The 25628-nt window shown below is 41.5% G+C and overlaps 1 protein-coding gene across 3 annotated transcripts in view; it reads right to left on the reverse strand.

Moving 5' to 3' along the window:
• Positions 1-2532: 2532 nt before the first annotated feature.
• The window catches only part of SEMA4G (semaphorin 4G), a 189467-nt gene continuing 166371 nt past the window's right edge, over positions 2533-25628 (reverse strand). For all 3 annotated transcript variants that reach the window (XM_075841054.1, XM_075841055.1, XM_075841056.1), the window contains 2 exons: positions 22048-23199; positions 2533-10012 (listed from right to left, as the gene is read on the reverse strand). In XM_075841054.1, the coding sequence (XP_075697169.1) occupies positions 22370-23199 (830 nt within the window). In that variant the 3' untranslated portion in view covers positions 2533-10012; positions 22048-22369. The remainder of the gene's footprint in view (positions 10013-22047; positions 23200-25628) is intronic.

Below are 25628 nucleotides of genomic sequence, written 5' to 3' on the forward strand. Positions count from 1 at the left end.
TAAAAGGAGGACCCAGATGGCAGACCTCGGGGGCTTCATTTAGCCCCCCAGGCTACCATAACAAACACCAGCACCCCACGGCTAGGATCCGAGTAATCTCCAATCCTGGCTATTAGTGCGAGATGTCAGCTGAGATTCATGGCGTATGTATGGATGTAGCCATCTTTATCTTGACTGATAACTTGCTGCAGCAAGGTTTTTCGAAAAAAACAGAAATCATCTACACACAAAGATCCGATATTAAAATAATCTATATAAATTATTATGAATAAATATATAAAAATAATATAATTAAAAATATATAAAAAGATATTATGAATAATTTATTCGTATCGATTATTAGTTTTTTTTATATATTTATTCATGATAATTGATATAGATTCTTTTAATATCGTATCTTTAATGTGTGTAGATTTCAGTTTTTTTCTAAATCTTTTAGCACAAAAGTGATGCTGGTGATGTGCGTTTCTTGTGACATAATCAATGACATTTGGCGTTTTTTTCTCGGCTTGTAGATAATTGTAATTCGTTATTGGTGTATTTAAACTGCTGTAAAGTGCCATATCTGAAGTAGCCTGATGAAGACGCCAGTCCGGCGTTGAAACGCGTAGCTTGTCGACCTTGCACACCATTATTAAATTATGAACTTTGTTTAGCCTTTATGCCATTCATTAGCAGCCCTCTTTGGTTCCATTTTTTCTTTTTGTTTATTAAACTAATCTTTGGAATACATAAACCTATAATATAAAAAAACAAAACTGTATTGAGGGGTTTATTCCTGGAGACCTTGTTGGTTTCATGCTGCTCAACTATCTTTTCTTTGGTTACCAAAATGACCGGACAAACGGCAATTTCAGTAAAGAAACTTATGAAAAGAGAATTGAGCATTAAGACGTGTCATATCAGCAGTTTGTGTAACAAAAAATGCTTTTGTATGTAGCGCCATTGTATCACTGGAACACTCTCCTGTTTGTCTACTTCTCTCATCACTGAAATCTTTGCATATAATGAGTGTTTGGAAACTTGCATAATGCCCCATCAGTGAAACAGTGTTCAGATTGCATGACTTTTGGCAGAACGACTATTTTGACCAAGTACCAGGCACATAGGTTTCACAATAAAATATCAGGCTTTGCTAATGTTCTAATTTTACTATGAATATTTAAAACATTAACTTACATAAAAGTAAACCTTCAGTAAAAGAATAGAAAAGGCTTCACAGAGGTTCTGTACATGAGGATCTAAGAGCACCAAATTTTTTTGTCAGCCATTTGTGCTACAGACCTCTCCTTTTTCCTAATTCACTAACAAAAAGTTGTTAGAATTGTCTGAGATGTTACAGTCACAGTGGAGATGCAGCCCAGCCACCGGTCACTGTTTCTACGAGTCTGCCAGCTCACTTTACAGTCGCCACCTCTAATGCGCTCTGCTGAAATCCGTGCCGATGATAATGTGACCACAGGATTTTATTAGTTGGCAAGTTAGTTCTACAGATACAGTAGATACAGACCGCTCATAATTTCTTGTTGGGGTAAGATATATTCAAGTTATTTTAGCAATATCTTTACCTCTCGCTCTCTCAGCAGGGAAGTAAAGGGCTGCAGTAATTTAAAGAGGCTCTGTCACCAGATTTTGCAACCCCTATCTCCTATTGCAGCAGATCGGCGCTGCAATGTAGATTACAGTAACGTGTTTTTTTTTTTTCAAAAACGAGCATTTTTGGCCACGTTATGAGCATTTTTATATTTATGCAAATAAGCCTTTCTTAAGTACAACTGGGCATGTTTAAAGTTAAGTACAAGTGGGCGTGTATTGTGTGTGTACAGCTGGGCGTTTTTACTTCTTTTACTAGCTGGGCGTTGTGAATAGTATATGATGCTGACGAATCAGCATCATCCACTTCTCTTCGTTAACACCCAGCTTCTGGCAGTGCAGACACACAGCGTGTTCTCGAGAGATCACGCTGTGACGTCACTTCCTGCCCCAGGTCCTGCATCGTGTCGGACGAGCGAGGACACATCGGCACCAGGCGTCAGAGGCTACATCGACTTACCTGCAAACGCCGATGCTGCTGCAGAATCAACTGTAGCCTCTGTCGCCTGGTGCCGATGTGTCCTCGCTCGTCCGACATGATGCAGGACCTGGGGCAGGAAGTGACATCACAGCGTGATCTCTCGAGAACACGCTGTGTGTCTGTGCACTGCCAGAAGCTGGGTTGTAACGAAGAGAAGTGGATGATGCGGATTCGTCAGCATCATACACTTCTATTCACAACGCCCAGCTAGTAAAACAAGTAAAAACGCCCAGATGTTACACACACACACACACACACACACACACACACACACACACACACACACACAATACACGCCCAGTTGGACTTAAGAAAGGCTCATTTGCATAAATATTAAAATGCTCATAACCTGGCCAAAAATGCTTGTTTTTGAAAAAAAAACGTTACTGTTCTCTACATTGCAGCGCCGATCTGCTGCAATACGAGATACGGGTTTGAAAATCTGGTGACAGAGCCTCTTTAAGTCGCCCCCTGTGTAGTCTGCAAGTGAAATGAAGCTAATGAACGCTCATCATCCATTCCAGTGGCCAATTTATTACTATGAACTTCATTCCTGAAAACTGCCCATACTTTGGGTAAGAGCAGCCACATTTTAGCTTTGTGAGGACCTCACAGAACTTTCATGCCCGCTCTTCGTGTAACAAACTTGTGTTTACTGTCATATGTGCAATATACAATATTGATAGTATTAAAAAAAAATACTATATACTTAATTACATAAAATATAAATATATTTTAGTTAATCTGTACATCACTTCACAAAGGTAATGAAATAATACAGTCCACATAATGCAATGAAGTGCATGATGAATACCCTATATATGGGGGAAAACATCCAATACATAATATACATTTGTCCACAGTTAATGCCATTTGAATATATATTTTTGAAAGAGCGATAAAACATCAAATGTCTTTCTAAAGGAGGCCGACTGCAGCAAGCAGCAAACCCATACATGTAATTGCTGACATACACCTTTTACCTGCATTTTGCTTTTCGTATTGGTTTCTACGGCACCAAGTGACAGCTGTTAGTTATGAATGTTCTATGATACGCACACATTGCAGGTGATCACATTCTCCAGTCCGATATATAAAATGCACCTGTCATCTATACTCAATGGGGGGCGCTGTTTTGAAGACTAAACCAACTTTTATCCTAATTGGGCTTTCAGAAATTCATGCACATGCTGCAGAAAAAAATAAATATCACATGTAAAGAATGGATCTTTCAGTCGCAATCATTTATGGAATACAGGTGGGAATATATCCCTAGAATTAGAGTGTAATCGATAGATCACAATATCATGGGTGTTAAAGAAATTATATATCTGCAATGTAGTACACATTTTATTCAACTCTATGAGGCACCATGGAAGAGCGAGGAAGGGGTTGCCCCATAGCCATAGAGCTGCACACATTGATGTCTATACATGGTGCTTTTTTATTACATCCACAAGCATGGACATGGTTATGTCAATAATCCCTGCCTCCCTGGTCCACTGTCATCCTCAAGAATGCCCACCCCAAGGGCCAAATTTTAACAAGGTTATTATGTTCTTTCATCAATGAAAATAATTATATGTATCTATACTCCTTTAAATCACCAACCTGGCTGAGCGGTAAAGGCAGCGCATTGATTTATACAGATTCACATAAGCATGTCTTGTGCCATTTGGCTTCAGGCTGCAGGAACGAATCCAACCAAAGACCTTATTCTAGTGACCTTTTATGGATGAATATTGCCAGTCTACATGAACATGCAACTAAAATCTCACAGGCTCTTATTTTTTCTCTTGTAATGAATGTGCAGGAGCATTGTAAACTTTGTTAAAAAATTAACCAACAGCATCAAAATAGGTTTAACCCTATTCAAGTCTATGCGGCATTTCTATGTAATTGCAGTTCTAAACGACTATATTATGTGTACGCTATATAAAGAACGTCGGTCAATTCTCAGACATAATTCTGCATAATGTAAAGCAGTAAATCCCATGTATATTGATGTGTATAAGAAGTAGTGTACATAGATGATGAAGGGCTCCGCAGCAACGATAAAAATTAGGCCCTTTTTAGGTGCCTCTTGACACCATTACACTCCTAACCTCCCGTAACAGGAGGTCCTGGTGCCCACATCCCTTTTTCATGACTTGAGTACATATTTCACTTGCTAACATTGCATGAGCTGTGGACACCATCTCCCTGGGCAGGTTCTCATCACCCATTAATATTGGGACAAGACCAATCTAGAGCGGGTCACTTCTCTCCAGGGGCCCCATAGCCAACGCTGTGTGCGACCTGAAGAGCTCTATTCTCGTGTATATATGCAGAGGAGTACCGTACACGGATGTCACACGGAAACGCGCGCAAAACGGACACGTTCGTGTGAATAAGGCCTTACACTTTTAAACTTGGGCTGAGTCTGCTATTGGCGCTCAGCTCTTTATACACGAAGGTGTATAATACGCGTCTTACTATTTGTAACTTGAGGGCAATGTAATTTTTGGCTTTTAAAAGTTACAATGTAATTAAAAGGTAACTGAGGCCTTCATTTGCATCTGGCACCATTTTCTCCATTAGAATTGGTTCATTTAAATGGCACTAAGTAGTTTTCCAGCGGCTACATTTCACACAATTGAACGGTTAGGGTTTTGCACTACGTTATTGGGAAGATTTAATGTACCTGCCAGAGACACTGAAATAAACCAGTAACGAAGGAACTTGTTTTATTTAAGTTTTTTTTATGTTCGATGGTGCAAGCAATTTAATGACAAAAAAGAAAAACGGAGAAGGCAGAAATGTTCAGCCAACAAAGTGCATGTCAGATAACCTTAAAAAGGAACATGCCAACGAATGCTTCACAAAAACAAAACGTTCTCCCTACTTGCTAGAGGAATGGCTTTTTTATATAGTTTTAAAAAATTTATTGAATCTAAAAAGAATTTTTAGAATTTCAAAATAATCTAAAGGGGTTACCCAGCCTTCAGTCCTTTGACACAGTGGGTCTCCCCAAAGACTCCCCCCAGTAATGCTAAACGCAATGTAAATGTAGAACGACGCAGTAAACAGCATTTGGTATATTTAAAGAACGCTAGCAATACTAAAGCGTGCAGTCACGTTAGATCGCCATGGAATATTTATCTCCGCTAGTGCTACCCTATGGGAGGTGCATGAAATCAAATGTGTAGATGCTTTTTCAAGTGCATGCAATTTTGAAATGCATAAAATATGAAAATGATCAGATTTTATTTTTGCAGAATTCTAGGTGCATAGCGATACACGAGCAGCGATTTACTGCAATTGTAGTGAGATAATCCCTGTGCGTAATATCACCAAGGAATGCGGGTCTGATAGTATTAACTTAGGTGATTGATGTTCCCTATTTCAGTTGTATGTACTACATGTTTTTATAGGTTGCATTTCTGCTCTTTACGGTGAGAAATGCCGCATGAAGTACATAAGTTCTAAAAATCAGTTCCTGCTTATCCTTTTATGTTTACCCATCATATATAAAAGTAGAAAACCCCTCCTAAGCTTTTTCAGAATGTGGTCTGGATTCATCAAATACTAAGGAGTGAGGGTTTTCCCCACAAACAAATTAGGGATCCGTATTGTATGGATTCAGAAGGGTGAGTTTACACTTAGCAGATTTTTCCGCTGCAGATGTGGTCTCGAATCTGTTGCAAATCCACGTGTTTAGGGTGCAGCAACATCCGCAGATTTTGTTGCAGAAATTTTCTGCATCTGAAAACCCGTTCTATTTTTCTGAGTGTGGTTGTTTCTGCAGCAGGTGTACGGATTTCTCCAAATTCCAATCAGAGGAACGGAACGGATTTTTAGTCGCAGAAAATTTGTGCAATAAAATCTGACGCTTGTGACTACCCCCTTACATGTGGATTTTGCGGCGGATTTCCCCTTTTGTATTTCGGCAGAATGGACATGCTGCATATTTAAAAATCTGCAGCATGTCGTGAATTCAGTGCAAATTTTTTTTCTGATACATGTGCATGGGATTGTAGTGGATTTTCAGTGCAGAATGCGCAACGTGTAAATTCACCCAATACAGAACCAATAGACTAGGTCGATGCCGCACCTTTTTATGTGCCTCCGAATGACTTAGTGAGAAAAAAAAATTCTGGCATGCTCCATTATAAATGTCTTCTCCCCTCAAACGGGATATTATGGTACCTAACAGATGCAGATATGTCTACACATGACATTGCCAAGTGTGAGAGCCCCAAGTGCACAATGGGATATATTAGTTGGACTTCATGAATCACAGCACAGTAACTACGGCTGAAATGGAGCTCATTGATTTGTAATAAGAAATCTACAATTTGTACTCTGTGCACATTCCTTCCTGTATCGACAGGATAGGACTGCTTCTTGTATTATTTTCTGCATCATGTAGCTAAATTTAGTAGATCCACAGCTACATAACTAGAAGTATACTTCAAGATATTAATTTGCTTACATGCAACTTATGGTCGGAGTCCAATGGATTCCAAATAGAAAACAATCACTCCTTCATGTGGCGCTCCTGTGTTGCTTGTGCCAGAAAGGTAATTACTTCGTAATGGCAGAAGCCACAAGCAACTCAGGAGCGCCACATGGAGGGACTTTTTCTATTTGGAATCCATTGGACTTTACTTTCACCGGGTGTTCTGGTGCCAAACCAGCTACCGGTGTCCACTCCAAGAGGCCTGCATACTGTTGCAGCACGGAGCCAATTGGCCCCCCATGTTTAAGAATTAAATGGTGCCGACCGTCCTGCACAATGATAAAGGGTGGGTACCATAACCACCCCTTTCTGTTCACTTATGATCTGCTTCCACAATCACATGTCCTTGTTATAAATCCCATCCTATACGAGGAACGCCTATGTTTTTTTTTTTCCCCCTTCCCCACTAATTTATAATCTGAAACATACAGCAGTTTTTACTTGACACATCAACAGCAATCACGCAATAAATATGGGAACACTGATCAGATCGGGGGAAATCTTCCCATCTACGGTCAGCTACCCATACAATTAAAATGTCAGCCAAATGCTTGTTCGGCTGACCGCTATTCCTCCCAACTCCCCCATACACGCACACGTGGCAGGCGGTACATTTGTTTTTAATGGGGAGAGAGGGAATATGCTACTACCAGACCTGTCAACCGCTTATCTCTCGTAAATATCGGGCATGTTGAAATTCAACCACCTTTCCCCTGTCTGGCTGTTGAGGGAAAGGTTGGGATATCCCCATATGATCTTGCCAAAGTCCGCTGATTTGGCTGACTTTTGTCTAGTGTGTATGGGTACCCTTAGAGTAGACATGAGGTTAATAGTAATTTATATAAAAACAATGTGGTGAACAATATAAAAAAAAAAAAATGTTAGTCAATACGACATGAGCTTTTATTCCATCTGTGCACATATGGTTAGAAAACAATAGATTTCAACCAATAAAAACCTGTTCCAAAAATGTATCTTAGCAGGTTACCCTTAAATAGAACCGCTCAGCTCTCCTGACATGTCTCTTTTAGTAAATACTTGCAGTCCCCATGAAATAACAATTCTGGTTATCCTAGCGATAGTCCATCACTTTGTGTGATGGGAATAACCCTTTAATGTATTTAATAATTTATGCATTGCTAAATATATTTTTAAAAGGAGATAGGTCATCAAGACAACCCCTTTCTATAAGCCCTAATAGGGCATATGCATGTCATGGAGGGCTTAGGACCCCCCGATGCAGGACCCCCCTCTATTAGCCAGAGTGGAGAGCCGTCACGTAATACTACATTTCCCCTGCAGCGTCAGACGGACCCTTTAAGTTTACGAGGTCTACAGACTTTCAATTTAATGAGTGGGTCCCTTTAAAAAACATAGTACATATTTGACAAACTGTTAAAATTTCTTGCAAAGTTTATATAAATTATCTGTATTTTCCAGTTTAAAATTTCAATTAAATACAAACAATAATAATAATAATTTTGTGGGTTGTGAAACATCTGTGGAATAAAAGAATCCTGAAGGCGTGAACAGATATTATTACACTCACAGGAACGCATTGTGGCGACAAACATATTTATAGGATAAAGTGAGTGTGCCCTGCACAGATGGACTGTAACTAGCCCAGGTATTTAAAAGTGGTGTAAATATACATAACTATAAAGTGACTCTGAAAACCGCCCAGTGAGGGCAAAATATAAACTAACATCATGGGAATCCATTTCCCATCCCCTATCAACAGACATCATAGCACCAAGTGCGTCCATGGCAGCGGTGCGAAAGCGGATAGGTTGCCCCCACCTCCACAAATTGGACAGGCTGCCACCTGACAGTGATAGACAGGCTTCTATTTATGCAGAGGGGCAGGAGAGGCAGGGGGAACGGCTCGCCTCATAAATACACTGGATTCATAACTATGGAGTCTGGTGTATTCTTTGATCGTTACTATTAGCCAAAACGGTGCAAAATTAAAAAAAATGGTGCGGCTTGGCTAATAGGAGAATGTACCTGTCCCTGTAATATGCTGCCCTTACCTAGGGCATGATATAGAGGGGACAGATCCGCTTTAAATATACCTGAAGTAAGTTGAGTAACTTTGCAAAGTATTGGCATTACTTATTTTTTGTCTTTTCTGCACTCCTATTCATAGCTGCAATCAAAATTCTGCTGGTTGCCCTTGGCAACAGACATCACTTAATCTCCACCCCACTGTCAGACATGTGACCTAACAGATACCACAATGCACTGTCCTCTAAAAACAGGGAACCAACAGCTGTGGAAATGCATGAAGAAAAAGTCATATACAGTTGGTCTTCCACATTGGCAGCATTGGAATGTGATCGAATATGTGTAGGGTTACGCCACTTGTGCCCTGATGTCTGCTGTTGGGGAGAAATAAGTGTTTGGACATGCCCAATCTTTTGTTCCCCTACAGATGGGGGAGGGGTGTCTCCCTATTGAAATAAACATGCACGCTCGGTCAAATCAACGGTTTATAGGGGGTGGAGGAGATAGCTGTCGGCCGGATGATTGTTGTCCTTTTAATGTTATTTTCCTATTAATTCCTATGATTAAAGGCCACTGGCACTCATTTCTAAGAATTGTTGTACTAGAAAATAATAAAGTGCCTTTGTTGCCATAACAACCACATATTTTATTTTTCCATGGCAGTTTAGAAACTGAAGTCTGAATTCTAATTGGTTGCTATGGGCAACCAGGCCACCATTTCCAAGAAGCAGTAGGCCTGAGGAGAATGTGATCTGATATTCAGTAACATTTTCCCCATTAAAAAAAAAATGTCCGAGTCATGCAATGGTATGGTAAAGAGAAGACAAATATGGCTGAGCCGACAGCAACCAAATCAAAGAACCTGTAGTCTTACCAAAATAAAAAGCAGTTTTTTTTTAACCGAATACAAAAACTATGACAACATGGTAACAGAATCGAGGCCTAAGCTGTCAATGACGATGCAGCTTTTAAAGGACTCTGCATCTATTTTAGTAGAAGTGTCCTCAGATTAAGTCAGTGGTAATCCTCCATTTTGTTGCACAAGGTGGTAACGTAGTCAAAAAAATAAATAAATCCAGCTAAAGTGCTTTATTCAGCATTTGTTAAGATTTCGAGCGAAGATGTGTTGTGATCCAGGTGCATTCTGGGAGTAAAATCTTGCTTACATTTTCTATCTTGCTTTCGTTGAATATTCGCACAGAAGTGTGTGCGGTGACCCCAGAGGAATTAAGCGGACAGCTGGCGCCATTAACCGACCATCTTGAATAATTATCTCCTAATCGCAGATGCCGTTATTTGCACGCTGTTCTTGTCTGGATAGTTTTATATTGACCTCATAATACAAAGCTCTGCTGCCACATGTTTCCTTCTTTACCATCTTCTCTGCTCTTCAATCGCCTCCTCTTGTGGTTAAATACTGTACGCACGTCCTTGAGGGAGAAAAGAAAACATTAGAAGTCAGTGACATGGTTATAAAATGGACTAAACGCAAGATATAGATCACACCAATCACATTATTATTTAATTTTTTTCCCCTGCTAACATTTCAAAAGATGTAAACTTCTGACCTTGGCCATGCGGAGTTATAGAAATCCATGAGTGAAGAGGCTGATGAGCAAAATGTCCATTTCTATACCCTATAATGGGCTGTTGTATTATTGGTGGACGACCCCTACAATGCCAAACCGTGCTTGATGATGGTACTTGAAAAATGGTAATTGCTGTGAACGTCGTTCTGGAACCTGCTGACTTTTTCTCCAGAAATATTATTGCAATGTAGAAGACTTAGGCTGGATTTACACGAGCACATTACGTCCGTAATGGACGGAACGTATTTCGGCCGCAAGTCCCGGACCGAATACAGTGCAGGGAGCCGGGCTCCTAGCATCATAGTTACGTACGACGCTAGGAGTCTCTGCCTCGCTGCAGGACAACTGTCCCGTATTGTAATCATGTTTTCAGTACGGGACAGCAGTTCCACGGAGAGGCAGGGACTCCTAGCATCGTACATAAACTACGATGCTAGGAGCCCGGCTCCCTGCAGTGTGTTCGGTCCGGGACTTGCGGCCGGAATACGCGTAATGTGCTCGTGTGAATCCAGTCTTAAAGTGAAACTTGTAGTTTTCGCTGTGAAATCTTACTTGAAATCTCGGGTTCTATATAATAAGATATCTACTGTAATTTGATTGGGACGTTCGCAACAGCCTATGTATACATCATGTAATGACCGTAGTCCACCTTTAAATGTGTGATCTGCTGTAGTCCCTGAAATCCTCCAGAAGATCAGCATTAATGATGGAGATCAGGTTGAGGTATAAAATAATATATATATGTATTTTTTTTTTTTTTGCAGGAAGCACTCAATATCCAGGTTTGGGACCATGTGGATATATATATCTCTCGCCGCATAGTCCCAAACCTGGATATTGAGTGCTTCTTGCAAAAATCACTACACTGCATGTAGCTACTGTTGCCACAGTATGTTAGAACAAATACAAATAAATACATATTCATATATATTTATTCTTAATAAATGTGGTGCATCTTACTCCAAGTTGTTTCCTGTTAGGAGGTGCACGTCTCTTGATATATTTATCGCATCTTCGGTTGTCCGTGCGCCACGGAGTGAAATAAATGCCAGCCAGAAGCTGGCAAGGACTTCCGCTATAGTTTACCCCTGTTTCTGGTATAAAATGATGGTAAATATGTAGGGCAGTGGGTGGCCCACTTTAAAAGCAAAGTGCAGAGTGTGGTAGAAACCGCTAAAAAGTCGCAACGTGGCTTTTCTACGCCAGAAAGCTAGACACATTTCTCCTATTAGCTCGGAGTAAACTTGACTTGTGGGTCCTAAAACAAAGATTCTGATTTATTTCCGATTTATGAGAGATTGCCCCACTATCCAGTGACATGCAGAGTCTGGAGGTCCTGGACCCAAAGTAATTAGGTGTCATCTTTGTACTATAAGATTGTACTATACAGCCTGAACCCACTAATGCTACACTACTGACTACATAGATGATTGGACATAAATGATATACATTGAATAAATTAAAGTCACAGAAGCATTTTCTTTGGGCCAACCAATTTCCCCTGGGTTCCCCCAAAATTCAAGGGTCAAGTGTTGGGCATCCACTATCATATTGTTATTGCAGACCATAAAATAGAGAAATTTAGAAATGTCATTCTCTTCAAATAAATATTATCAAAGTCTTGCACATTCGTTACAAGGCCTCATTCACACGAGCGTATCCGATTCACGTGCACGAAAAACATATGTGAATCTGGTCAGCGGACTCTCGCTGCGTGAAAACTCACGCATGTCTGAACGGCCCCATTGACATCAATGGGTCCCTGTGCTGCGCGTGATTTCCATGCAAAGCACACGGACCTTATTCACGTTCGTGTGAATGGGCCCGACGGCCTCATGTACACGACCGTAATTTTCATACGTAATTACAGATGAAATTCATCCCATTCATTTCTATTGGCCACGAACCCCTTTCCGTATATATTTACGGATGTGTGTCCAGGTCGTAGAAATGATCCGCAAAATATAGAACATGTCATATTCTTGTCCACAATTGCGGCACGGACTCTCCCATAGAAGCCTATCGGCGCTTCCGCAATTGCGTGCCGGCTACGGATGTGGAACCGTAGCAGTCGGATCCATATTTGCAGACAGTGAAAACTCTTACGGTCGTGTGCATGAGGCCTAAGGAAAATTGCTTCTTGCTAGAAGCTTTTGGCAGATGTAGTAGAACTAATTCTCTCCCTTTCCCATAAGCTCAAACAAACCCCAAGAACTGGAAGAAAACATTTAGCGCAATTGGCATTCACAATGTAACAAAAACGTCCTGTTTTGTTAAGCTTTGGGCACAATTCTAGGGAACGGTAATTTGTTTTCATGACTGAACCAGCAGCAGATAAATGACATTGAAATGCAAAGGACTGTGCTGAGCTGCATACAATGCAAGAGGGGAAAAAAATATAGCATTTGATGTAGACTAAGCGTGTCGGCTATCGTGGCTGATTCAACAAGAGATAAATGGATAGCGTAAAAGGGTTATATTTCGCCGTTCTGAATTTAAATGCTTACTGCGTGGACGTCTGTGTTGAATGTGGAATAAATATCCCATAATGACGGACGGCTTTCTTACCATTGTTTGGGCCAATTTCTCCAAAATTGAAACTTCACCTACAAAAATGTTGAGGTCTTCGTCAGGCATCAACGAAGACCTCAGCACAAGGTTGAAACACGTTGCAGCAGTAACTATTATTGTTTTTTAGTCTGTTTACAAATAAATTGCTTTAAGTTTCATCCGATGGTTCTGTGGAATTACTGAACCAGCCACACAAGAGCACCCGATGCAAGGAGCATTTTTCCAAGGTTCTTCATTTCAAGTGACCACGGTAAAGAAACCCAAATATTGGAGCTATCACCTGAGGGGTCTGCTCCAAGGGCTTGCACAGTGTGTCCGAGACCAAGGTGAATTCACCTGACGAGCAGTAAAGTAAAGTTGTGCTGATGATCTTGCACAACCAGATCAGGTGAGTCTATCAAAACTCACTTTTACAAATAATATCATGTATCCATACGTTAGCACCTTAGAGGAGCGCCATCTCTCTTTGTTTTTTTTCTCCACATATCAAGCCTACAAAAATATTATGAGAAATGTTCCCCGCTACAAGGGCATTTAAAGAGAACCGGTCAGCAGTTATGTGGCCTGAACACTGCTTACAGGGTGATATAGGTGAGGGGATGGGCATTTTAAACGTACCTTTTTTAAATTGGTCATGCAAGTTGCACGGCTGAGAAACAGACGTTTGATTCTCCCCATCGTGGCGGTCATAAGTTCCACTCTCTACTCTGAGTGACAGCTCTAGCGGCCAATCAGGAGACCACTAGAGAAGTCAGTCAGAACAGAGGGTCGGGGCTTGCAGCGTGCAGTGCAGGAACACTTGCACATCAGGTAGCGCGTTATGTGGAATTTAACATTGTTTCTCGGTCATGCAACTTACATGACCGAGAAAAAAGGTACGTTTAAAATACCATCTCCTATATCACCCGGTCAGCAGTTTGAGATCTCAAAATTGTTAATAGCTACCCATTAAACAGTGTAGCTGGGTGGGCTGGTGGGACATGGCTTCCAGCATTGGTGTGCTACTGGCAATAGCAACAATAATGAAAGTGGCTAAGATCAAACAAAAATTATAGACCATAAAAGGGGCATATGGACACGAGGGGGGCACCCTCACGCAAAACCTCTGTCTATTGCATACCTCCCAACTTTTGAATTCGGAAAAGAGGAACATTTTTAAGCCACGCTGCTAACCACGCCCAATATCCCGCATAAACACATCAAATCACGACCAGATCCTTCTGCAAATAACAAGCGCACATTCTCACTGCGGATCTCTAGACTGTCCGGATATCTAAGATATTATGGATCAGGTTATATCGTCTTTATGTTACTTTTCCTAACTTGGGTATAACATTTGCTCATCACGGCAGCAGCTGCAGGACAAACCAAAAGGGTGAGAACAATGAAAGTCAAGAGGGGGAGACCCTGTGGTGGATGACTTTTCAATTGACAGGTAGCCGAGTTACATGATGGGGATTTTTTTTTCCAGTTGTGTAACTCTGCTACCGGTCAATGGAAAAACCATGCACCAGAGCCCCCCTGTAGATTGCTCCACACACAGCCCCCCTGTACATAGCGCCAGACACAGTCCCCCTGTAGATAGCTCCACACACAGCCCCCTAGTAGATCGCTCCACACACAGTCCCCCCCAGTAGATAGCTCCACACACAGCCCCCCCCCTGTAGATGGCTCCACACACAGCCCCCCCCCTGTAGATGGCTCCACACACAGCCCCCCAGTAGATAGCTCCACACACAGCCCCCCTGTAGACAGCGCCACACAGAGCCCCCCTGTAGACAGCGCCACACAGAGCCCCCCTGTAGACAGCGCCACACACAGCCCCCCTGTAGATAGCGCCACACACAGCCCCCCCCCCTAGATAGCGCCACACACAGCCCCCCCCCTATAGATAGAGCCACACACAGCCCCCCCTGTAGATATTACATAGTTTGTACGGTTGAAAAAAGACACATGTCCATCAAGTTCAACCAAGGGATGGGAAAAGGGAAGTGGGATGGGAAAGGGGAAGTAAAAAATTTCTACACATAGGAGTTAATATTTTTTTGTTCTAGGAAATTATCTAAGCCTTTTTTAAAGCCGTCTACTGTCCCTGCTGCGACCAGCTCCTGCGGTAGGCTATTCCGTAAATTCACCGTTCTCACAGTAAAAGCGGCTTGTCGCCTCTGCAGGTTGAACCTTTTATTCTCCAGACGGAGGGAGTGCCCCCTTGTTTTTTGAGGGGGTTTTACATGGAACAGGATTTCACCATATTTTTTGTATGTGCCATTCATATATTTATATAAGTTAATCATGTCCCCCCTTAGTCGTCTTTTCTCAAGGCTAAATAGGTTTAGTTCTTTTAATCTTTCCTCATAACTTAGATTCTCCTTGCCCCTTATTAGCTTCGTTGCTATTCTTTGTACTTTTTCCAACTCCAGGGCATCCTTTCTATGAACTGGAGCCCAGAACTGGACTGCATATTCTAGATGAGGCCTCACTAATGCTTTGTAAAGTGGTAATATTACATCCCTGTCCCGTGAGTCCATGCCTCTTTTGATACATGACAATATTTTGCTGGACCTTGAAGCAGCTGATTGCACCACACACAGCCCCCCCTGTAGATCGCACCACACACAGCCCCCCCTGTAGATCTCTCCACACACAGGCCCCCTGTAGATAGCTCTATACACAGCCCCCTGTAGGTAGCGCAACACAACCCCCTTATACTTTGTGACACAATGCCGCCAGAGCGGAGAGCGGTAGAGGTAGCCGGCCCTCCTGCTGCCACTCTCCGCTCTGCTTTGACGTCACTCACCGTCAGAAGGCGGCAGGAGTCTTGCAGCGGCGCTCTCACTGGTGTCGATGCCGGCCCGGGAGTGGACCAGTCCAGTCACCTGACCGGTGAGGTCAGATAACAGGTCAGGTGACTGGTCCACTCCCGTGCCGGCATCGATCCCAGTGAGAACACCGCCGCAAGACTCCTGCCTTCTTCTGATCGCTGCTGCAGTCGTCTGGCATGCATGGCACCTGTCAGCAGCGATCAGCTGTTTTGATACAGCTGCAGCGCCCAGCTGGACATTTTGCAGACTGCCCGGGACAGCGGTGAGAAACCGGGACTGCCCCGCCTGATCCGGGACGGTTGGGAGGTATGCTATTGGCCAGAGCTGAAATCCACTGGAAAGGGCATGAGGCATTACTTATGAAACTTTTTCTGGATCTGACACGAACACCTGTTAGCACGATAGCAGAGAGCATATTTAGCTCAGCTTATTAAAGGGAATGTATCACCTATATTTTATTTTTCTAATTCAAACCAGAGTTTTCTGATCTGTTATTTTTTTATTGTCAACTTTTTAAAATTCTATTTTCTGTACATGCTTATGGGGGCAGTCATCTTGCCTGAGCTGCTGTTAACACCATTTAGAGATATGCTTTGCATTAGCAATGTCAACCATAGGAACCTGAGAACAGAAGGACCCATTGACTTCTCACCGAGCACACCTTGAAAACTTTCCCATAGAAGCCACTGTGCAGGAAGGGATGGGAGGGGAACTGTGTCTATTGCCTATTGTCAATGGTGGGTCCTGTGTTTGATGTGTTATATATATATAATGTGTTACCTGCCATTGTTATCCTGCCTGTGATAATGAGATGACTGCTGAGAAGTGATCTCTACAGAACAGGAAGGGTCAGTCTATTGTGCGGCTTAGTGGCCAGACGGAAAACGTTAGGATTATTTTTTAATAGAACGACATGGAAAATTAAAATATAAAATCACGGAAAATTCTTAGAAAACATGTTTAATATAAAAACTTGATTAAAAACAGGTCATTTTCTGATGACACATTTCCTTTAATTGCCACTTCTATGGCTGGCACTATTTTAAGGGCACTGGTTTGCTGCTGACATAATTGTATGGGCACTACTAGGGCTGGTGCCACCCATAAAACCTTTACATGTTATTAGAACTAACTTTTGGGCACTGCCCTGGCAGGAAAACTTTGGGCAGTTCTATGCTTTTGGAACGATGGTTTCAGCCCGACTATGCGACTATTAACTATGTGGCCATTGCTTCTATTTCCAGGTCTCTAGAAAGAAGAATCTTTGTATCAGGTGAATGAGAGTTTACTAGCACCATCTCTTGGTAGACCCACAGAAGAAACTTTTTTTTTATCTATTGAACACGTATTGCACTAATGTACTGTATATAGAGTCATAAGCTAGTCTTTCCTCCACCCTCCATGTATCTGAATAACCAGGCCAAGGCATAGTGGCTTGTTGGTGACTCCAATGGTACCAGCACCTAGGTAACATGTCCTGCCACCCTCCCCTAGTTATGACTCTGCATTAGTACCCTATAATAATAAAGCATAGTTATTTATGAAATGTATAAAATATCAAAAAGTACTCCACATTGGAACTCAAACTTTCGCATTCTGGTTGCATGTACATTATCATTCTATCTACATTTTGTAGATGCCACGAGGATATACACAAACCATTGCTGCGCAAAAAGATAGATACAAGTTGGGTAGGAACATAAACCATGCACGGAATAAAGGCCCACAAAGCAATGGTAGGTTGTCCCATCATTTGCACAGACTGTAACTGCATCAATTATGCTTTAGAATGCCTGCATAGCAAAGGAAACGTTTCATTTCTTTTTGTTTAGCACAGACTAGAATCAGTTGTAAAACGATCACTCATATATGCAGAGTTCTTCCACATTGATCAAACTTAAGAATCTTACTTCTGTGTAGACTTCAGTGTAGTCCGCACGCAATAAATGAATTCAATTCTCCCTCTGTAATGAGCCAGCATATTGATTTTTTTAATATATTTTTTGGCCTAAAGTGATGGATTAAGTAATCACTCGAAAACGTGATCAGAAATGAAGCACCTAATTTACAACGCAATCTTTCTAAGAGCTTACTCGACTCAGAAGATGTCCAAACTAAAAACCAAGGACTATAATTTAAATGTCACAGCAGATTGTATTTTTCTTGTGGGGGAGGGATTTTGGCAGGAAATTTACTTGCTGTAAAATATTAATAAGTGATGAATAAAGAACACCTCAAAGAAGTTCAATTAATTTTAGGTAAGTAGGTTTCAGATACCGGAATATAATGTAGATCAGCTACTAAAAAAAATCTAATACTACAAGTTTTGTCTCTAGAACAAGGCACCATGAATCATTTCCTATAGGGCAGAAATTCACCAATTTGAGACCGCACTCATTTTATCCTCATGGCAACTAAATAAAGTGGAGAAGACATTCTGGAGCAGGCCTTCCAGATCATCAAGAATGGGTTCTTTGCAGGGAATATCGACAAGGGTTGTTTTTATGAATGGCATATGGACATTGTAGACGGGGGGGGGGGGGGGGGGGGGGTCACCTATGGAAACCTGCTCTATTAGCCAGGGCAGAGATGCCCTACATAAGAGCAACTCCCACTTTGGTGAATTGGTGTGTGTGTGTGTGTGTGTGTGTGTGTGTGTGTGTGTGTGTGTAGTCAGATTACTTCCTATGGAAATTGGATACTCCTCCTTTGTCATGTCACCTAGCCCGTCAAACCTTTGCAGCCTTAGGACTAGGTAAAGTGTGAGAGTGGCGCTGGCGAAAGATTGCAGTGGGCAAGGCAGCAAAGAGCCAGATGTACTCACATTCAGCTGCCGGACATGGGCACACTACCTTTTGATTTGAGCAAAATTGTGGTAAAAAAACACCACAAATCTGACACGTATAAACACACTCTAAAACTTGGCAGGTGTTTTTAGGTGGAAAAGTTGGCAACCATAACACCTACCAATAGTGAGGCCCAAGCATTATCATGTTCTGGCTACTGTGGCTACAGTAGTTTATTCTCAATCTTTAACTCTTTCTGTTGCAAAAGTGAAAAACCTGTCCTATTATAGCAGATACAACAAGCGTAGCCTTTTGTTAGACCACACAGCATGCATCACACAGTGTGACAACCCTAGCGTATGAGCCGGCTCCATACAACCCCCTCCCTCTTTGACATACAAACACTGGGTGGTCCTAGAGGGGTTAAAATGCAGAAGGATAGCTAGTTGTTCCTACATCAGATAACTGTACAGTGTCTGAAATAAAGTTGACACCTCCCTGACTGCAAATCAACAGAGCAAAGTACAGACATTGAGCCAGTAAGAAACGTTAGGAGATTTCAGTTCTGCAACCTGTGTATCGTGAATGCAGCTCTGAACTATTATTCAGGCTGTAACCTAAGATCAATACAAAATAATCTAATGTATATATATATAGTTTAGCAAAATTTTTATGTAGACTAATTCTATATGTAAATTGAAAAATTGTTCCAAGGTAGACAGATGTACTAAAAGTAGTTCTGTCATGGGGACACAAGCTCCTAGGCTGCTGCGGCACTGCTTGCTTCATACCTTTTGCAGGGTACATATATAACCCAGAACAAATTCACTTAGTGGGGAGATTATTATGACGAGTAGAACATTTTATGTAAAGCAGTTATTACGCAGTTGTTGCGGATGTCAGATCAGTGGTACGTATAAGAAGGTGAACGTAAAGCTTTCAGCAGCTACCAGAATATTTAGTACAAAACAAAACCAGGAACTGAACGTAAAGCTTGCGCTGGTAAACGTTTACTGGAAGCTGGAGCTAAGCAGAGGGTCTTGGCGACCAAGACAATAAACATACAATACAATGGCAGACATAATGTATGGGGATGGGCAAAAGTGTCCCAAAGTCTTAAATAGCTTCTCAAAATAAACTGTCCACTAAGGGTTGTATGATCTGGGCCGTGAAAGCGAGGGCCAATCAAAGAGAGCTCATTGACCGGCGCTTGTTAGCTGCTTTCACAAGGAGCATTGATTGCTTTATATAACGTATGGCGACGAGCGCTCGTTGCTTCGATTGTTTCCGGTAGAACTATGGACACACCGACAGAACCTACTAAAGTCAATGAGTTCCGTTGGCCGCTGGTGGGGTCCGTGGTTCAACGGAACAGTCTCTTCCAGTTTTCCCTTGTTCTGCTTCTCTGACGAAGCAGAACAACAGAAACCAGCGACGCAGGTGTGAACCCAGCCTTCGCCTAACTGTTTTGTACATTACTGTTGAATGTTTTAATAAAAAGATGAATAAAACCAAAATCTTATACACTGGTTCTGGAATCTTGGAAAAATAGGAAACAATTACATTTTCAGTTTGAGAATAATAGTTGGCTTTGCCAAAGCCGGTTACCTCAAAACAATTAATTTGATAATGAATGTACATTATTCTGCCTGTATAAACCCAGAGAAGGAGACACAGGGTCCATTGTTACTGAAATGTCAAGTAAGACTGATGTGGGATGTTCCCAGAGCTTTACAAATATTTTTAGGATCAATCTGATAGTTTTGCAGATTAAGTGTCTTGTAAGTAAATGAAGATTATAAAATATTATGTTAATGGACTGGACTGTAGAGTTAGCAACGGCAATGCATGAAGTTTATAACTGCAAATATATATTTTAGTGGAGGTTACAAATAATATACTTGATAGAAAGTACTGTGTTTTTTAACTAACTCTACCATGCATTAGAGACCCCTCTATTAGCAAAAGCGAAGAACCACTGCAAAGAGTAGCGCTTACTATGGATGACAAAGCATGACCACATGGTCACCTATGGTCTTCAATGGGTGACGTGCTGTGGCGGATTCCCATACGTCCGTTATGGGCGGCTATCCGGGGCCAAAGACCGCATCACAGTTTTGTCATGTTTTTGCCGCGAATCATGGCACTAACTACAGGAGGGCAGTGCATCACACAGAGGGGGCTGTATCGCACTTTTTAGGTGGTGGGTCTGTGTGGCGCTGTCTCCTGGGGTGTTCTGTGTGGCGCTGTCTGCAGGGGGCACAATGTATGTGGTGTTTTACTTTACAGTGTTTGACACAATTATATTTAGGGGCACAGTGTTTGGCAAAATGAGAATTTTATCTTAGTTTATAGGTGTGGAAATATTGGAAAAGTGAGGAGCCAAAGACATCTGAGTGGCAAATTCTGCAGAAATGTGTAATGGCCGGGAGAAATTGTCATGAGGTCTGGACCGGATAGAGAAGAAAAGGGGGAAAAAAAAACAAACGACTAGAATCTAAGAAGTGACATGGGTCACTGGATTTATAGAGAATCAGTAACCTCTCCTGACATGTTTATTATAGGAAATCCTTGTATTTCACAAAGTCTTTGTTCAGTCCAGGACTGACAGACAAATGGGTGTTACCATGCCCCTTGTCAGGAGGATGTGTCCCTGCACAGCGTGATAGTCAGCGATGGTTGGAGACTGTCAGTATGTAGGGACACAGCCCATTGAAAAGGGGAATCGTAACACCTATTTGTTAATGCTTGCACAAAAAGGTAGATTTTAACAATAGTTACGGCGTTGCGGTGGAGAAGGGGAGCCTGTGTCCTACTGGGCCTATGGTCTACTTAAACCGCCACTGGTGGTACTGGTGACATGTAATACTACACTTCTCCTGGATGTGCGGCAGCTTCCCTTGGTGATAATAGCTAATCGATGGGATAACAGAAATGTCTTCATTGTTGCTGAAACTGCCACAAGATAGAGGATTGACCTTCTTAATTTCTGCATTAATCGGTCATCCAGCTTGTCCAATATTTAGTCTTCTAAATCGAATGACAGTGGTACATAGAACTCATCATGTACCACTGTAAGATACCAGTCTGAAGTTTTTAGAAAAAAATTGCTAGTCATATAATTCAAAATTATACATCTAAAGGTTGCTGTAGGTTCTCTGAATCGGAGGTTCTCTTACATCTCCGATTCAGAGAACCTAAAGGAACCTTTACATATATAATTTTGAATTATATGACTAGAATTTTTTTTTCTAAAAACTTCAGACCATGTTTAGTGGGTACGATTAAATATAGGTCAACTGGACTGTGAATACTTCCCAATGTGCCCCAGTGGTGAAATTTGTGCCTTTTCCCGAACTTATGTACTTGTGGCTTTTGCGCTCTGCAATAATATAAATTGACAAGGATAATTGAAATCTATAGACTACAATTATGGCTCTCTCCACATCTGCGTTGTGGCTTCCATTTATAACAGAAGCCGCGGCGCTGTCCCGGACCTGTTTTATGACAGAACCGTACGCCACCCAACGGACTCTTCTGACTTATAATAGGTTCTATCAAGGTTGCATGCAACACTTTTTTTGCCATAAAAATGGAAGATACTGCCGACTGAGGCTCTGATGCAGATGTGAACAGAGCCTAATTTTACAAAAAAAATACCACCATTGGCAAAATAATCAAAAGTGCAGAACCTTACCTTATTGTGTCTTTTTTTTCCTTTTTCACTTTGGTCATAGTTTTTCCAGAATAGACAGGAGCAGAAATTCTTACCAAGGAGAACAAGTCTCCTTGTACATGTCCATCTAAGGGCTTCAACTTCACAGCAGAGGAAAACCCAAGTACTCCACAGATAAAGTTATGTAATGTAAAAGTCAAAAAATTTCACCGTGTTGGTTTATATAAATAAAAATAGAGATCAGAATGAGTAAAATGAAAATAATAAAAAGTTAATCTTTTCAAAAAAATTATTGTTCATTGAGGTAGCATTGTGTTACATCACTGTCTCTTAGCAGTTTTTATTAAACAGAACTTTCATCCAACTTTTCTACCAATTGCGTATGTTTCCTCTTCTCCAGGATCTTGCTAAGCTCCTCTGTGAAAGAGTTATACAACGGTGAGCTTGCCTCATCGTTTTGTCGTAACAGCATATAACTGTTCCCATTCATTTTCCGTAGCATGTTGGGAAGGGTGCTGATGCCATTGGTGAATTCAGAGGGTAGAGGTGGTGGTGGCGGTGGAGGAGGAGGATTTACTTTGCTTGAAGGGCTAGTTGGTGCCTCGCCAGGAATAATCTGAAGACAACCATCAGAATAATTGTTCATGTCTTCTGACTTGTCTTTGAAGTTTGACGATACAGTTTGAAGCTCTACAGCATTTATTCTGGAGTTGGTGGTGCTGTATTTGCCTTTTTTTTTCTGCTGGCAAGATACATATAGCAAAACAATAGATAGAACTATGCATAGTCCACCAAGGGTAGTAATTATGGATATGTATACAAACTCCAACTTGGAAGAAGCTTGTGGTGCTGGTGTTGGAAGCTGGACAATTGGAGTAGGTTCAGAGTAGATCTTCCCTTTTGGTAGTTCCAACAAAACACTGACATTAAATGAAGTCACTATGGACTGTAAACCACTTTCTTCAGAGTAACAACTATATTCGCCGCTATGTTCTAGAAGAGCATCGGTGATAAATAGTCCATCGATACCCACTCTAAGATGGGCATCATCACTATCCAATGGGTCGGAGCCATTTACAAACCACTGTGGCTTAGCCAGATTAGACCGGAGGTCACACTGCAGAAGAACATCGTCACCTTTCAAAACTGTCCGCATTTTCTTCACAGGAGGAGCTAAAAAAGAAAGGTTATGTATAATTACAACAGAAACCACTGTATAAAAGACACAAAATGTCATGATGTATTAATAGTCTTGGGATGGAAAATAATCAATAAAAGGTCTAATGAGCCTATATATATTTACTGCTCAATGAAGCACAAAGAATGTGTTTTGATTCTCCCTTTTGTTCTTAACCTCCCTTCTCCTCAGCCTAATATTGATTGGTTTGATTCAGAAAATCCCAGATGATAAATTCTGGGGGCCAGGTTGTTGCGCTGAATACCAACACAGAACACTCATAATGAAAGCACAATAAGCGCAGCCTAACTCTCCGATACAAGATTCCGGTGCCATAGGAATTTATTTGTAACTATTATCCTGAATGGAGTCTGGGGTGTTACTGCAGCCATACTTATCATGGTCGGAAAGTATCATAAAGTAGCCCCTTTAGCTCTGGGTAGTAACTTCATGCTTTGTCAAATATTTCCCAAAATGCTGAAGGCCTGTTAGGTCAGTGTGGGAGTGCAATGCATAAACCTATTCTCCAAAACGACACACATGCTCTTTTCATTCAATATCGACATGTTAAATACTGTACGTTAACGAAAAGGGGAAATACAGTAAAATAATTTTCTGATGTGTCAGACTTTAGCAATGGGATCTCAGAGTCCTCAGACCATTACCAGAGTTGTACCAGAATTCATGAAAAAAAGAAAGAAAATCAGACCTAATATAGTGCATGACAATCTCTTTCTAGCTAAGCTAGAACCAGTTCTGTATCTTGCATGTATTCAGAGATCTCCCCATTCATTGCTCTGCTAGATTTTTTTTCAAGCTGGCAGCTCAGGGGGCGTGTCATTTCAGCTGAAGCCCCCCCCCCCTCCGGGTCATAGATGTACAGGCAGATCCTTCTGTTTCACTGCCTCTGCCTCCTCTCTAAGAGAAGCTTAACAAATGCCCCCTCTTACATCTCTTTTTTTGAGGGAGAGCTCAGCCTGATATAACTAAAGAAGAGGGAGAGCCTGCAGCTTATACACCATGAGAGGATAAGCAGCAGAGGGGAGAGCTGAACGCTGTATGTTAGCAGTACTGTATACAGGCTCTCTCCATCTAAGCAAACTGCTGGACCTCCTGTGTGTTTCTTACATCCACACTACAAGCTGTGTTCCTGAATAAAAGCTTTTTCTCTACTACTTTATTGACAAGCAGAGAATGCATTTTCTATTGGCTGTTGGCAGTTGGAGAGTAGAACTGAGCATATGCATCATCCCTCATTCAGCTCAGTAGGAGGATGTACATCTTACACATTATACAGATTTGAACACTAGGGGACACAATTATAATAAAGTAAAGGTAATATCTCGCAACTGGAGCATTATAGTAACAAAGTAAATTACAAAACAAATTAATTGTTCATGCCGAATTATATTGCAATAACATTTAATACTGGAACAACCCCTTTAATGATTTCAAGAATGAAAGGGCTCTAGACAGAAATCACATCCTTTTGGCACTGGTCAGAGATGTCTGTTCCGTATATCGGACATAGTCATGGACTCTTTCAAAGCAAAACGCGTCAGAATTCTGCTCAATTCAAGCCGCAAAACTGGCATACATGTCGTGAGACTAATTGTGTTTCAGAGAACCGTGACAGTTTTCAGAAGTGCCTTAAAAAAAAGGGGTGCGGCTCCCTCTATGCTAAATTGCTGTAGTTAGCCAATAGGGTGGAGCTAGCTTGCCTGCCTCTGATGCTGACCAATCAGCGTTAGGCAGCTTGTGGGTAGTTCCCATTCTGTTGGCTAACTACAGCAAATTAGCATATAGTGAGCCAATACAACAGTGGGCCATATCTCTAGAATGGGGTGGTGCTGGAATCAGGGATACAGTGCTATTCAGGTCAGTAAACCAGTTCAACTTATATGACCTAGTGACAGGTCCCCTAACACTAGTGAAATTCATCCGTGAATGTGTTGCTTCTTGATTTATGAATTTATAGATCTCCGTTCCACTGAACACTCCAACTTCCGACTGTGTCCAGATCGCTTATAAAATAGTATGAAGACTGCAACGCTCCAATATTCAGCATCAGAAGTTTGGGAGCAAATCCGACATTAAAGAGGCTCTGTCACCAGATTCTCAAATCCCTATCTCCTATTGCATGTGATCGGCGCTGCAATGTAGAGAACAGTAACGTTTGTTTTTTTTAAAAAACGTTAATTTCTGGCCAAGTTATGAGCTATTTTATATATATATATGCAAATGAGCTTTGAAATGGACAACTGGGCGTGTTTTTTTTTGTATGTCCAACTGGGCGTGTATTGTGTTTTTAACTGGGCGTGTTTACTTGACCAATCAGTGACCGATCAGCATCATGCACTCCTCTCCATTCATTTACACAGCACATAGTGTTTTTATTAGAACGATGTGCAGCCACATACACAAG

The sequence above is a fragment of the Rhinoderma darwinii genome, chromosome 11 (assembly GCF_050947455.1).
Source record: "Rhinoderma darwinii isolate aRhiDar2 chromosome 11, aRhiDar2.hap1, whole genome shotgun sequence".
Lineage (NCBI taxonomy): Eukaryota > Metazoa > Chordata > Amphibia > Anura > Rhinodermatidae > Rhinoderma > Rhinoderma darwinii.